Source organism: Chanos chanos, chromosome 8, assembly GCF_902362185.1.
Source record: "Chanos chanos chromosome 8, fChaCha1.1, whole genome shotgun sequence".
NCBI lineage: Eukaryota > Metazoa > Chordata > Actinopteri > Gonorynchiformes > Chanidae > Chanos > Chanos chanos.
In genome coordinates, this window is record NC_044502.1 from 11,190,034 (window position 1) to 11,206,136 (window position 16,103).

A 16,103-nucleotide genomic window follows, 5' to 3' on the forward strand; every position below is an offset into this window, starting at 1 on the left:
GGCAGCAAAAGATGTGGGGCCCCAGGCGCCGGTTCAGACAGAGGGGCTGGAACTTCAGAGGTGACAGGGACCAACACAGGACACTAAATGACAAGAGGCAACAAGGTAGAAGATGTAAGTCCAAACTAAGACATGTATTAAAATGAAATACTGTTACCTGTAAGTAGGAAAGAATCATTAGAGTTATGAAAATTTTGTGGTTGAATTTTTTATGTTCTTTGAAGAGAACTGGTCATTATTAGAGCAATATGCATGAGGGGCTAGCTTTGGGATATGAGGATATTAAAGAAATAGTTGAATAACTCTGAGAAAAGCACATCACTAGCATTGGATAACTAACTGCACAACTGATTGGACTTTTAAGGTTGCATAATGAAAGGCTGTATTTCAACCTTTTGCCATATATTTCTTGAAACGTGGAATTTGTTAATATTGAACCAGAATTGTATTGATAACGTACCAGGACTGCCAGTCCTTATTTATGACATATAATTTTTTTTTTATTATTGTGGCTGATATTAACTTCACTGAAAATGACAAGTACACATGCTGCCACCCATGTCAGTCAACAAGAACCATGACCATGGAGGTCTACAGCATGTTAAATAGACAGGATTACTAACTTTGACAAGAACTGTGTTGACATTATTGCTGCTGATTTTGTGGGAGTCAGTGACTTAGTCCAAGATGTGATTCAACTCAATTCAAAGAAGACTCTTCTAAGAGGACGCTTTGTGATTCTTAAGGATTCTGAATGAGTCTCTGTAACTCTCTTACTCCAGAGAAAAGTGTGCGTCTACACATGAAATTCAGCAGCTTGTTGATGAATTTTGTCATTAATTGTTAATACAATAAATGAGCAATATGGGCAGAAACATTTATCATTTTCTATTGGTTTGGGGATATGGTATATATTACTGCCATCAGCTTCAAGGGAGAAAGACTTTTTTTTTTTTTCTTTCTTTACAGAACACCTGCTCGTCTGAAATAATTATGCCAGTGTGCTGCAGAGAAGGAAGAAAGCCAGCAATAAGAATGATATATTACTATATATACTATAATTTTAACATTGTCTGGGTGAAGAAATTCACGCGGTAAAGTCAGTAGCTGGCCTTCTAATATGCTAGGAGTGATGCTCAAAGCCAAAAACTATGACCACACGGCAACATGATGCGAAATATTTATGAGAAGAGCCATTATTGTTCGAAAACCTCAAACATATAAACTAGCATCATGTGTGTTTATCCAGTCTTCTGCATTACAACGCTGTGGGATCAGTAAGTTACCAAACGTGATGACAAATGACGGCCGAAGTACCTATGAAATGCTTTTACAGCTCTTTGTCTACGTGAACAGACATCCCTTCCGAAAGGTTTTTCATTTCCACCGTTTGAGTACACTGGCAATGTAATTTAAGCGGTTTATCTAGAGAACTTTACTTTTAAATACAAAGTCTAACGTTAACGAAAAATGAACAACACATTCAGACGGTCCCTAACATCACAGCCGGAACGAAGTCTTTTAACCATGTCACGAGAATCTCTCGCCTCATTTGGCTCTATATATTTGTATACGAACTCATTTGTTGAAAAAGGGAAATTTAAAACTTGAATTCTGTTAATGAAGTATCTTCAGGCTATAACTACAGGGTTATATCTTGTTCACGTGTTTAAGAGACCGAATACGGTAAACAGCGTTTCACTTCCCCTACTATAATGAGCAGAAAACTGATGCAGCTGTGTAGCCTATTGCTTTTCGGAATAGTGAGTAACAACGATCCGCTATTCATCGACGTATTGGGTGTTCATTAACACATTGCCACAAGAATGCTTCGCGCTGTACTGTCGGACTTAGGATAATGACTGATTCGCTGAAAGGACGGGATATGTCCAGCTGTGTAGACTGGATGTCACGGCTACCCGAGAAGCTTTTGGATATGCCCTTGTCAACACTTGCTATACCCGGTGAGCTATAGCAATTATCGTCTTTCAAGTTACTCTGGTCTGTCGTTTGTCAATCACTTTCCTATCTATCTATCTATCTATCTATCTATCTATCTATCTATCTATCTATCTATCTATCTATTCACAAATTAAGAGCGACAGTTCTTCGTGGTGCATTATGTTCTAATACTGTTTAAAAAGAAAGTATAACTACTTCTCAGGGAGTCACGATACAATGACGTACTGCTTGGACCAACATTCGCCAGTGCTGCCATCTCAACCCAAAACACTGAGATTCCTGGACAGCATAATACCTTGTATCATACGGCCTTGCGTGAATAGATGGGGCACGACTCAGGTATGTGGACTGTAGTGTATTTGTTTGTCTTTGTGCTGTTGACAATTTATGTTTCATACTCAGTCTGTGCCGTTTTTTAGGAAAGGACCATTTCAAGTCAGCTTGATTCAGGCATTCGGTTCCTTGATCTGAGAGTTGCCCATAAGAAGAAAGATTCCAATAAAACGTTTTACTTTGCCCATGGAATATACTCTCTCTGGACAGTTAAGGTAAAAGTATATAGGTATGGTCGATTGATGCTATAACCAACCTAAACATGAAAGTCTGCATAGTGTAAACACAATTTCAAACAGGAGAGTATATTTAGTTTATAGAGTTTCTTGTATTCTTGCATGCCATAAATGCCCCATCATCAAAATAATCCTCCCGCTTGAGCAAGATTGCAAAAATGGCAGTTCTCTCCTGTCTCAGTGTTCAATGATTGTGTTGACAGTTTTATTCCACAGTAATATCTGTTCCTAAAGTTATTCTGGCTTGTTCTCCTTCTCAACCCTCTCAGGAGGCTCTCATAGATGTGGCCTGGTGGTTGGAGAAACATCCCAAAGAGGTGGTCATCATTGCCCTGTCCTCTTTTGATGGCCTAGACAGCAGCCAGCACCAGGAACTCATCAACCATTTAAAAAATTTGTTTCTAAATAAGCTCTGCCCGAACTGGGTGAGTTATGCATGAACAAGCCACTAGGTTTAGGAACGAGATCGTCCTTTCTTAAATGTTGTCATCAGGAGAAGTGTAATCAGTTAATATGCATGGTTATTATTATATGTTAGTTATTGTTTAATGGCATTTATTTTGCTTTACATATATGACTTTCTGTTTGTTGAATATGTCTTTGTTATACATTTGTTATCAAAATCTCCAACTTCCTTGTATGGTTTTATTGTATTGTTTCCATTCTTCCTCTTGTATGTTACAGTCTTGTAAGGGAGACTTGTGTAAAATGACTGTTTTGATCTGGTTACAGGAAAAGCCCACACTGAAAACCTGCTGGGATCATGGTTATCAGGTTATTCTGTCTTATGATAACTCATGTGCTGTTGGTCATAAAGAATTATGGCCAAAGTGGGACTACTGGTGGGCTAACAAGTCAGATCCCACACAAGTCATCTCCTACCTGGAGGAGAGGAAAGCGAAAGGACGACCAGGTCAGCTTGCGCAATGATAATATCATTATCAGCAGTTTCATTGTCAGTGGAATCACTCAAAAGTAAACAGCCTTTATTTCCGTACCATGCCGTGTCATGATTATGTGTTAAAAATCTAGTACAGTTGTGAACTCCAACTTTATGCAGCTGTTGGATACTTGCTTCAAAGAAAAAAGCTCGAGGGTTGTCTGTTATGTAAGATTCAAGAATTTCTTGTTAAAACTTGTCACGAGATTAAATTTACCTCGGCTGGACCGCTGTAAGCTGTACTATGATAAGTACAGTTTACACTATAAACTACACTGTAAAATAAGCATGCCCAAAAAAGCTCTCTAAATACATTGTTTCTGTCCATGTATCTTTCAGACAGTTTTTTTGTAGCTGGCCTGAACATGACTGAAGACGCGAGATATATTCTTCTCCATCCATGTCGGTCCATGAGAATCATGACTAAGAAGGCCTATCCGATCTTACTGAACTGGGTGAAGGACCAGTGTCCGGGCTCAGGCAAAACTTGCATCAACATCATCTGTGCAGATTTTATAGGATTTTCCAGTAATGTCTTCGCTCAGAGCGTCATAGAATTAAACCAGAGACTACTAAAAGAAGATATGGGAACATGAAAGATGAAGATAACACAAAAGGAACCATGCAATCTTATCATCCAGGGCACAAGGAAGATTTACTGTAAATTGAATGCTAAGATGGACAGAAGTGATCTTACTTGACTATCGCCTTGCTATGCAAAGCATTGAGCACTTATTTTGAAAAGCGTCAAGGGTGAAAAAGTACCAACTTCCTTGTTTTGTGAAGGCTTAGGTCTAACCTGAGAAACTACAGACTGTCTTTCTTGATTCCTTGAAATGAAAAATGAGCAAATGATTTTGGCGAAAAACTCTTCTCTGTGGACATGCCAAGCATTTTGCTGCAGTATAAAGTCTCAAATTTATAGTGAAGTGTGTTTTTAAAGTTAAATAAGACTGAAAAAAAAGAAAAACACTTTTATGACATTCCCTAAACTCTCTGTCACTCACTTCCTGGTGAGTTTGTATTGTTGGTTGTGTAGTTGATCAAAATAATTGACTTGACTGTCTGCCAGACGTCAGCATGGTGTAAAAGAGAGTTTCTGTAGATGAGTTCACATTACTTATGATAAATGCTCTCATTGTTCCTGACAAATCTCGTTTCTCCTTTATGCATAATGTGATTTTCATTTGCATTTCTCCTTAGGTTCTGAGTGGTTGGTTGTCAGGTTGTGGTGAACCACTGGTGAACGTGAACCTTAAGTAACTTTGTGAACTTTCGTCTGAAAAAATTAGATCCACTGGATTGAATTTGTGCTGGAATTATTACACATTGTGTATTGGCGCCATCTAGAGGCCAGATGAAGTTTGTGAGCAAATTGTCCCTCAGTAAATTTCAGTAACGAAGCTTTGTCATCCTACGTAATACCGCTGACTCTCCACAGATAAGATGAATCAATGGTTGTGAATCAGTGGGCCTGTGAATAGTTCATGAATGTATAATATGCAACCTGCACACAGACCTCAATGTGTTATTCATTCAAATTTGAATGACATTTCTGATGACCCCTGTTATCAAGCATTAGGTAGTGGTCACGCTGATCACTTGATCCCAGCAATAACAGCACGTGTCCCTCTCTTAACCATCAAAAGTATCACACAGAACTGCTTTTGGTATATTTTAATGAGCTTTAGTTCTGGGTAAATATATTGAAAACACTTTGCAAAAAAAACTGTTGTAGCCTACATTGCAAAAATAGTTCTGATGTTCAAATCCACTGCTGGTCTGTTTGTGTGAAAGGTCACTGGCCAGACTAATTTTAGATTGCCCCTCTCTTGGCATTCTGTAAGATGCTTAGCGCTTATTGTATCTACTTAAATGATAATCTTGTTTCCTATCTCACTATCACCTTCAATCTTGCTCTTATGTTTGTTTGTATATATGTATGTTAACAATAAACATATTGCTTTTAAAAAAAATTAATAGTTGTGGATTTGCCTTTCATTTTATTTTAAGACTTCAAATGAGTTTACACATAACCAGGCAACTTTGTCAAATGCTGCTTGTTTTACTTGAAGCCTCATAACTGTTCTTTATTAGTATTGTCCTGATGTATGTTTCATTATTATGTGGATTTCAGTTTATAATCTTTCATAAACACAGGATTTTTAAAATTTATTTATTTATTTTTAGATTGTCTGCTACGTATTTATTGTGCAAAATTCATTATGAAAAGGGATTTTTTTTTTTCTATAAAATCTGACAGAGGAACTTCGAGAGAGATTAAAATTCCTCCCCACCCCCTGACCAGACCTCATAGGCTCTGTGCTTCTCTTGCTCTAAGTGCTAAATAGATTACTGAGGATTCACTGTCGCTGAGTGAGCACTGCATTGGTCCCAGTATGGTGAGCGTCTGAATTAGGGTTAGAGCCACAAAGCAAACAGATGGTCCTGAAGAACCTGGAGGATCTAATTACAGGGATTTAATCAGCGCTCAGAGGCCTAGCGAGAGAGCAGGTAGTCCAGCTATAAAGCGCCTTGTCCCGGACCGACACCCGCTCTCTCTCCGTGTTTTTAGGGGTCTTGAGACCCTTTAGACCCGCTATGGAGAATGAGGAGGAAGAGGACAATATTTTCACAACCTGGATGGGAGAATATGAGGGTGAAGGAGGTGCAGAAGAACAGGAGGAGCAGGAGGAAGAAGAGACGGTGAGGAAGAGCAGTGTGGACATACCCAAGTCCTCTCGTTCTTTGGCAACCCGCAGAGCCTCTCTTCCCTGTCCGGTGAGTGGCTTTTTCTAGAACGTTACAGATAAAAGATCATCAAAAAATAATTGTGCATGTATGTGTCTGTGTGCATATATGTGCTTTTGTTTGCTTGTTTATATCTTAATAGGAAAAGATAGGCCATGAGGCAAATGAAGGCAATAATCCAAATGAAGAATTTTTGAGTTGTAGGGTCATATCTGCCCAGCCCAAACAACCTGAAAAGTTTCCATTTCATTTTTGTTTCAGGCAGCCTTAAATGGACAGTTTTTGTCTAAGGCAGCCGCGCATTGTTCAGTGACAATCAAAAGACAAATTTGCTATTTGTTAATGATTTAAACCCAATCAACATAACACAGACTTTAACCGAATTATGGTAAGCAACACTAGTTTTATTTCAGTTTAATTTGATGTTCAGTTTTGAAGTTAGAGGCCCCTGGCTAGTCCTGTCCACTACGGGACAAAGCGTAACTTGTTTCATATACAAGAAAAGTTAAATGTGAGTCAAACATAACTAATTAGACGGGGAAATTAATGTCACTTTTTAGCCGTAAAGCAGAAAGTCTAATGAGGTCACTTTAGCGCTTGGTTTATGTCTTGTATTCTGATGTCATGTTATGGTGTTACAAAGTGCAAACCAGGACTCCACAACATTACATAATCCCGGCTCTAAAGGGAGTTTATTCCTAATCTGGCCTTTGACTGGTTCCAAATTACCAAGTGACTGTATAATGAGTCATAAAACATTAAAGATCTCAGTTGTTCTCTCTCTTATCTACAATACTTATCATTCCTTTTCTTGTCTTTTAATCATGTAAAATTACATAAAGAGTGAGGCACAAGTACCCAGAATACAGTGATATAAAAATAAAAATAGCACAATAAATATAAAAATAGCTCAGAAAAAAAATAATTGTATGCATTAGTGTTGGCATGTCTGAATATTAACCATAAGTATAGTGAGGATGTAACTGAATAGCCCAGAGATTTAGGCCAGTCAGAAATGTGAGTAAAAAGAAATAAGTAAGATGAAAGAGCCCTGTACGTGTTTAATCTCTCTCTCTCTCTCTCTCTCTCTCTCTCTCTCTCTCTCTCTAAATTTAGTCTCAAGCCAGGATAATAAGTCATTGTCATGATTGTCACTGATAATATTCCAAATGCTAAATCAAATCCTGACTGATAAATATTAACTGGTAAGAGGATGTACAGACGAGAACAATAAGTTTCACTTTGTCTCGTTCTTTCTCCCTCTCTCTCTTTCTCCCTCTCTCTCAGGCTCAGCTGCATGCTATGCAGCTAACCCGTCTGCATGTCGGAACCATGGCGCCGAGCCCCGCTCACGTAAAGCACAGAGCTGACAGTGATCTGAGAACACAGTCACGATTTCATCACAGTAGTGTAGATGAGCAGGGCAGCCACACCAAGTCTGGCATTCTGGGAAGACGCCCTTCCACCATCCCAACCATCCCTGAGGTGATGGAACCACTGGAAAGGAAAATGCGCTTCAGAAGTCGCAATGTTATGTCACTGGTATGTCGCGTGCAAAGTTATTTCTCTTAATGATTCTTTTCACTTGGACAGACATATACTGTATATAATTCTTCAGATTAGTATGTGACATCATATGACATTGAGAGAGACAGCCAGAAGTAAGCAAAATAGCTAAAATCTAATCACACAGTTAAGCAAAAATAGTGGTAAGGTAATTAAACAGTTAAAGCATGAAGTTCTACGTTGTTGCTCACAATAAACCACTTGTATGTTGCGACTGTAGTGTTTATCAAATTTAGTCTTGGTACACACCTGGTATGACTTGTCTGCTAATCAGTGCTCCCTTAATTAGTCAAATGAGAGCTAGTTAGCACAGTGCTACACTGCTAATGTGGTGATCAGTGAGCCTGGATATGAAAAACACTGTTATAATGTACAATATGTATTTCTGGCGGCTTCAGAATGCATTCAAAAGCCAATACAATCAAGTGTTACCTTGCTATTCTTTGAGTTATCCTTTAAAGATGTGGTGATGTTGACTGAAGATTTGAATTTCTGCTCCAGAGTGATGCTGATAGTATCTGTCTGATTTGCCACGATGACCTGCGGAAAGGTAGCGGTGGAGTTAGAGAGCTACACTGCACACACAGTTTCCACAGTGAGGTAAGTAAAGAGGAATGATGTTTTGCCCCTCATCCTCGGTGAGCGTAAGACTGAACCGAACTCTCATGCATTCACTCTGGTAGCTGAAGAACACTAAGAGAATTCTATTCACATTAATGTTAGAAACATCACAGAATAGCTGTACAAAGCGGGCTTAATGACATTATTCAAGGCTTGCTCTTGTTCAGACTAGTTATAGTTGCATTAGATTGTGTTAGATTGCCTGTGTGATTAAAGTGTCTCTACACTGGTCCTATGTACCGGTAGTGGTCCTGTATTCATTGCAGTTAAGTTTTCATTACCCTGACTTAAACTCTGAATCTGTGTTTTAGTGTATAGAGGAGTGGCTCTGGACAAAGCAGTCCTGCCCTACCTGCCGCGTGCACGTGGCCATGCCAGAACCTCTCTACTGGACGTCTACTCGAGTCAAAGTGCCCTGATCTCCTAACAAGCACTGGTGAAACTCTCAGGTCGGCTCCACCAGTAAAGCTTCAAAGACTGGAGGACTCAAAGCTACCAAAAACAGGAGTAAATGGGAGCAGTGGACTTTTATAGAATGGTCTTTTTTTGTGTCTCACAAAAGGTCACCATTTCACTTTATGTGAAATCGCTGAATAGACTGTTAATTCATGTATTTGCTGTATGTTAACAAAGTGCATTTAGATCTGGCCACAGGACCTCATTTATTTCAATTTCTAGACTGTTACTTTTCACCTCTGGGAATTGAGAATAGGTCTTCTATTGACTGAATTATGGGGATTTTACAAGTTACTAAGTTACCAAAATGAGGTGTGTATATATGAGTAAATATAAGGGATAGAAATGCCAGACATTTTAAAATCACTGCGGCTGAGCTGAAATATGACCGCAGTCTAGCAGGTGACTTCATGCTTTCCATTAGTTTTTCAGATACGTTATCTTGTTCCTTCAGTGTAAATGTGAATGGTCCAAATATTTTTCCTGTAATATTTCATACTCTGTCACAGATCATTAAGAAAGGAATATATAATGCTTTAGCCAGTTTGGTTTGAATTGCAGCAAGTAAACAAACAAACAAATAAAAGATTGATTATCAGCATTAGCATCTATTATGCTCCAGTTGTCCTGGAAAATAGAAATTAGTGTGTTCTGTGAACAAGGAAGGGCTGCCGTATATGTTAAATCAACCGAATCATTTTTTAAAGAATGACAAAAATGTTGGATAAACTGGAAGTTTACTGCTTTCTCCCCCATCTGCAGAAATTCTCTGGAGAGTGATATCTTTTTTGTTTGTTTCTTTCTTTCTTCAATTGATGTCACGGTATTTGCCTGGTATATTTTAAAGTTTTTAAATTAAAGTATCATAGCTAGTGCTGTACTGATAATTTAACTCTTTATAATTATTGTATCTCTGTGACGTGCTGGTTTTTATCTCCTTTTGCCTAAGTACACCTTGCATTGTTTGCTCAAATCGATGTTGCAATCTCTTGATCATATACCACAATCATTTAAAGAATGGCTGAATACAATAAAATGTTTATTATCATGATTATGCATCATAATTGTCATGACAGATTTAAATCATTAACGTGTTGTTGATGTTTGTGTTTAGTCATTTGCACATGACAACGTCTTCTGCCTTCCAACATACTAGCCTGTTTGTTCGTACTTTCACTCACAGGGCCTCAGAACTATCTATTTGACGTTGCGTCCAAATCGTGCGTGATGACGTTGACACTGTCACTGAGGCTACAAGCTGACGGAAGTTACTGAATTCACCTGTTGCGCTTTCGAAAAGGAAAAACGGGTTATCTCTTTAAAAAAGTCTCTTCTTAAAGCGATAGCCTTTTGCACGTCGAGAAGCAATCTACTGCTGTTAAACTGTATTTCCCTGAGCATTCATGGACAAATTAAAGAAAGTTTTAAGTGGCCAAGATGGTAATGACGACCTCAACGTCCTGCAGGTAGAGTCAGGAGCTAGCAATGTTCCACGGACGACTGTTCAATATCTTACACTTGGCTGCAACTGAGTTAATAAAATCTGTAAAAATCTATATTATAATAGTTACGCACTTTCTGGGTGTTTGAGTTAACTGAAGTGATTAGTGACCATGTTCTTGAAACACACAGCCAGGAAGCATCAAACGGTTATTGCAACATTACTGTCACTTTATAACGGTGAGAGAGTAACAGTTGCTTACCAGCAGTGCTGAGGGATGATGCTAAAATTCGCTGGAAATGTTTTCCATAGTTTTGGCTCATGTTGAGCTTTGTTAACAACAGTGTAGTTGCTGTAACTGTAATTAAATTAATACAGATCGCGTGTTTTCGTTAGGCGGCAAACGAAGCAACAACTCTAGGCTGGGGCTCACGAGTCAAAGGGTTCATCGTTTGTTTTGCAATTGGGGTCCTGTTTTCAGTGCTGGTGAGTAGGTTACAGTCACAATTTATGTAAATATGAATGATCACCATGGTTTTAAAAACAATTACACGGCCTCTTCGGCACTTTTAAAGGATTAAACATTATTATATGTCTGTGCGGAGCTTAAATTCACATCGTTTTCATCCACATACTTCAGGGAACGTGTTTGCTGTGGGTTCCTAGAACTGGACTGATCCTATTTGCAGTCATGTATAGTTTGGGCAATATCGCTTCCCTGGCCAGGTGAGTTCCACATCCGCCTCACGCCCGTATTAGTCATTTGTGCTCGATTCAGAGGTGTGTCGCTTGACTTGACGATTTTATTTTGAATGTTAGTGTGCGGTCGCGATTGGTATTATGTCATTTGATAGGGTCTGGATTGATCATTAAGGCCAATGAAGGCCAATGAGATATTTCGCTGGTTTTGTCTGCAGCACAATGTTTCTTATGGGTCCGCTCAAGCAAGTTAAGAGGATGTGTGACAAGACAAGAGCCCTGGCAACTGCTATCATGATTGTGAGTCCACACACACACAAAACACACAAGCAGACTAACATCTGTACCGTATGGATGACTTTGTTGTATCAATTTTATAGTTATAACTATATTGTATATGTCCTGTACACTAAGTGAATCTTGTAATATTATTGTTTTCTTTTCTTTTCTGCAGACATGTCTTGTGTTAACCCTCTGTGCTGCGTTCTGGGTATGATTTTTTTCTCTTCTTTTTTCAATACACCCACCCTTTATATCTTATTTATTGTCTTTGAATTTGTTTTTTTTTTTCTTGCATCAGTGGAAGAATAAAGGACTCGCTCTGTTGTTCTGCATTTTGCAGTTCTTAGCCTTTACTTGGTAAGTAATCAAGAGCCCAAAAACTCTTTTAACTGCTCAAAGGGAAAACTGGACTACAGTGCCAGAATTTATACAATTGTCCATTTTGTTAACTGCACAGAGATATACTAAGACAGTCACAAATGATTAAACTATAAGAACACATCAACAATTTTCATATTTCTGGAATGGTCACCATAGGTTCATCTTGGAGTTTCTATTTGTTTACATTTTAGTGTCTCTGTGGTGATGTTCAGGATGATTATGTAAAGTTAAAACAGGATTTTGCATGAAGTTATTGTCAAAACCTCAGCACATCCTGTCTTTTTACTGACTGCAATCAGATATATATTGACTGAACACCGTGGATGTTAATTTGGGCTCCCATTCACTTTGAGTATCATTTTTTTCAACTTTTCTTCCTCTGTCAGAGGGGGAACTTGTACAAAACCATGTTAGATCTGCATCTCAGATGCGTATGTGTTTATCTTGTGAGTTTAAGTAGGTTTTTGCATATTTGCAAGTTTCCCTTCATAAAAAGATCAGATTGCTCCATCAGTATACATTATCACCATGCATATGTAAATGTAAAAAAAACAAAACGAAACAAAACAAAAAAAAATGTCTATTTGAGTGTCCTCACTCTTTAAATTGGTGAGTGCATCGGAAAAAAATGCATTCTGTGCTGATGACGTTTTGGCAGGCACCATAATGATTAAAAAAGCCAATTATTTCTGTAGCTTTTAGCCAAGCTCATTTGTGTAGGGTCAGAGCTGCCAGCATTGGACCTGATAAATGCTCTAGTCTTTGTTCTCTCAAGCACTTTTTTTAACAAGAGCAGGAGATGTTGTCATACCAGGTTGTTTTTAAGATCTCACTGCCACCAGCATGACAATAATGGAGCGTAGAATTTGCATTGGTGACATTGTCTTGATGTGAAGTCAGTGAGTAAAATGGTTGTGAGTGTTGTGTAATGCATGCCAATATATTTAATTAGTTAATACATCTCCTGAATTTGATTGATGTGTATATGAGATAACATTCATCTAATTGTTTTCCACATTTTGTTTACAGGTATGGCTTGTCTTACATTCCGTTTGCCAGGTGGGGTATTTAAAAAATGATGTGGTCTACAGCTGAATATAAATTCAGTTTGAGCTGAAGATTTTAAGTTATTTTGATTCATTTAATATTTTTAAAGATTAATAATAAAAAAAATGTAATCATAACGCTTGGTGTTTACACAAAATTGGGACTCCAACCTCAGAATTAAAGAGCCTCTTAGAGAACAACAGAGCAAAGGATAGAGTATGATTGAAAATAAAATTATTTCAGTTGAGGAACTCCGTTAACACGCATTTGAATGAAAGGAGACAAAATGCCGTAACATTAACATTTCATTATCTTTCAAATAGTTACTCAGATTACGTGCTATTAATAAGGACATGTGTTGAATAAACTACATCATGTTCTTATTAATTACAAAGCATTCTGTCAGTTGCGGTTCAGTACAACACACCTACCCAATTTTTGGAGTACACCTGTTTTTTCTGGTCCACACTCAATTTTCTAAATGTCCATTTCATTCACTCTAATAAACAAACCATTTGAGTGTTAAACAGGGTATTAATGTAAACAGCATCATTAGGTCAATTCACTTTCGGGCCAGAAACCCAGAGACTGAACAAAGCCAATCTTAGACACCACTTTTGTTTTGGCTTCAGTGGTTTATTTACGTGTTGGCTTTTCAGGGACGCGGTGATTAAGTTATTCTCCGTCTGCCTGAAGTGAGATGCGGCAGTGCGCCGGGCTTGAACTTTTCCTTTTGCTCATCCTGGCTGTGAATGTGGTACCACCACTGTATGCCCAACGGTAATGGCCACTAAAGCACCCACTCTACTCCCTGGCACCAGCGCATACCTCACAGGTGCTGCTCTTCTCCCTCACACCTGGACAAACTCCAGGTGCACACACACACACACTCACACAGACACAGCGTACCCTTGGATGGTATAGCCCCCCTCTCATCATGCACTAAGAAGTCAGGTAAAGCTGGACTTATTGCTGTGGATATACATCTAATCATTAGCTGTTAGGTGTATTTTATACTTACTAATTCCTTCCCTAGTGCCTTCCTCTCTGTATGTGCCTGTAGAAGTGTCAGCTTATAGGAGCTGATTAACCACTGATTAGAAAAACTTGTACTGAACATGTAGCTTGTATTTAGAGATAGAGGTTGTCTGTTTGTCTGCTATTTGTTGCTTATGGCCTTCAGCAATCATGTTGACTGAACTGCATCACGTGGGTTCATTTCACCACAAAAAGGGATCATCATAACATTTCATGTACTTTTCATTCTCTCGATATAGCTCATCAGTGGCTTTTATGGAGTAGTTGCTTGTGTAAATTAAGCAGTGAAGTTTGATGCACATATCCTGGGCTTTGAATGAGCTTGATTTTTATCTTGATTGAAAAATAACAAACAATACTATGTGTGTGTGTTTTTTTTTACTAATCCTTTTTTATTCTGTGATTTTTTAACCTGATACCTTAAAGGCAACGCTCTATATTTCTAATCAAACATAGATCAAAACGGTTCGTACATTTTCGCAGATCAGATCAGGGATTTCCTGGAGACAATCTGAGTACTTTTTTGTCAAAGGAACAATAGTTGAATTTAATAACAGACATAAGCACTTTGATTACTAGGAGTCATTAGAAGCTTTAGAGACAGACAGTTTAATCTAACTGAGGTTGATTTGATTGTGCTGTATCATATTTGGTGTTTCTGTATTGCAGAGATACTTACAAACTTGAAGCATATCAAAAAATTTTTCATTTGAAGAAATGTGTCTTCTTCCTATGTCTTTTATCTCACTGTCTTTTCTGAAAATGTTGAAATGGTTTTTATACACATAATATGCATGACAAACATAACACAAAACACATTTCAGATTAATTTAAGTACTTGACTTGAAGACTGTATTTAAGTGCTTGATTTAAGTACTGCATTTAAGTAGATATTTGTTTTGAAATACCTGCTGTTAGCTTATACTGTTTTGATGCCTGTAATAAAGGTCACAGTTATTTTTTAAATGTGACTTTTCTTCTAAATGTTTTATTTTAAGTAGTTGTTACAGATGAAAACACTTTGAGATCCATATGCCCTTTTAACAGGAGGGAATTCATGTTTCACAATTTCATGTGTTCAATAAATGTGCATATATATACATGTTATGTTCTGCTGTTTAAAAGATATGTATGTAAGTGTCTGTCATTGTATAGAAATGAATAAACCAGTGTAATGCATTTTCTGTAAGTGTATGGTTTGTGTGTGTGTGTGTGTGTGTGTCTGTCTACACACACAGATATATACATACATACATACATACATACATACATACATATATATATATATATATATGTGTGTGTGTGTGTGTGTGTGTGTGTGTGTGTGTGTGTTTTCTTGGAACTTAGTGTGTCTGGAAGTTTAGTTAGGTAGTCTACATTGATTACATTGATGAAGGGATTGCGAGATCTCCAGTCTCCAGTCCTCGAAAGGTCAAAGGTTTGATTTTCTTACTTTTGATATGCTGGAGAAAAGCCCTTTAATGAGACCTTTATGTGCTGTAAGTCTTTAAATCCTCTAATCTCCGTGTGCGACCTGAGTGTGATTAGAGGACTAGCCGCGGCAGCTGCGTGCACCTCAGTCCGCGCCGTCATAACTGAACCGCGGACCGATCAGGTTTCCCCCACTCCCCATCCGGAACATAGAACATCCCGTGCGCCTTTTGCTTCAGGTGGTGTAGATAATATAAACGCTTTCTGAACGTATGTCCTGATTTACTGTGCCATTAGACTCCACGATGAAAAAGAACTTCGTGTGGTGTTCCAATAATATTTTAGGCTGGTCAAAACATTTTGCCGATGTCGCTACGTTGGGAGAATTTTAAAAAAAAAAAAGCGCTCGCGCGCTTTCATCTGTTTGCTTACGCTGTCAACATAAATTAACTATGTATAAACGAATTTCACAACTGGCCAACATGATTGATTAAAATGTTGTAACTTACCATTTGAGTCATAGGTTTAAAACTGTTTTGGAATAAAGTTACATGTTTGCGTAGTGATTCGTTCAAGGGAGCTTTTAAACTAATCAAGAACTGATACAGAGTAGCCTACTTCACCGGCCTACTAATTCCAGTGAATTGAGAGCTCCTTTGAAGTTAGTCTAATGTATCTGAAGGGTCCTCTCGCATACCTCCTGGATATTTTCTCCCTCTGTGCCGCTAGCAATGCGAGTGGGAACAAAGTCTCAAAAACAAAGTCCTTTTATTTATCCTGGCTTTCGTTAAATTAATTAACAGGTGCTAAATAGCAGCATCAGGCACATGTTATGTACAAGAACACAGCAGATGAAGCTGGCTTCTCCATGACGCTATCCAGAGTTCTGAAAATAAGGCTGGACGCCATTTTACCAGCA

The 16,103-nt window shown here is 38.2% G+C and overlaps 3 protein-coding genes across 3 annotated transcripts; all 3 read left to right on the forward strand.

The window, feature by feature from the left end:
- Positions 1 to 1,880: 1,880 nt before the first annotated feature.
- On the forward strand, positions 1,881 to 4,067 carry LOC115819285 (PI-PLC X domain-containing protein 1-like). The gene is made up of 6 exons (XM_030782847.1): positions 1,881 to 1,964; positions 2,165 to 2,301; positions 2,382 to 2,510; positions 2,801 to 2,956; positions 3,264 to 3,444; positions 3,811 to 4,067. Exons 1-6 carry the CDS (start codon positions 1,886 to 1,888, stop codon positions 4,065 to 4,067), a joined length of 939 nt encoding a protein of 312 aa, XP_030638707.1. The 5' UTR covers positions 1,881 to 1,885.
- A 2,005-nt stretch (positions 4,068 to 6,072) lies between these two features.
- On the forward strand, positions 6,073 to 8,828 carry LOC115819286 (uncharacterized). Its single transcript, XM_030782848.1, has 4 exons — positions 6,073 to 6,252; positions 7,510 to 7,764; positions 8,290 to 8,388; positions 8,721 to 8,828. The coding sequence occupies exons 1-4, from the start codon at positions 6,073 to 6,075 to the stop codon at positions 8,826 to 8,828; spliced, it is 642 nt and encodes a 213-aa protein (XP_030638708.1).
- A 1,383-nt stretch (positions 8,829 to 10,211) lies between these two features.
- sft2d2b (SFT2 domain containing 2b) lies at positions 10,212 to 14,112 on the forward strand. The gene is made up of 8 exons (XM_030782460.1): positions 10,212 to 10,331; positions 10,703 to 10,792; positions 10,947 to 11,032; positions 11,224 to 11,305; positions 11,460 to 11,495; positions 11,586 to 11,644; positions 12,698 to 12,727; positions 13,375 to 14,112. Exons 1-8 carry the CDS (start codon positions 10,269 to 10,271, stop codon positions 13,412 to 13,414), a joined length of 486 nt encoding a protein of 161 aa, XP_030638320.1. The 5' UTR covers positions 10,212 to 10,268; the 3' UTR covers positions 13,415 to 14,112.
- The last annotated feature ends 1,991 nt before the right edge of the window (positions 14,113 to 16,103 follow it).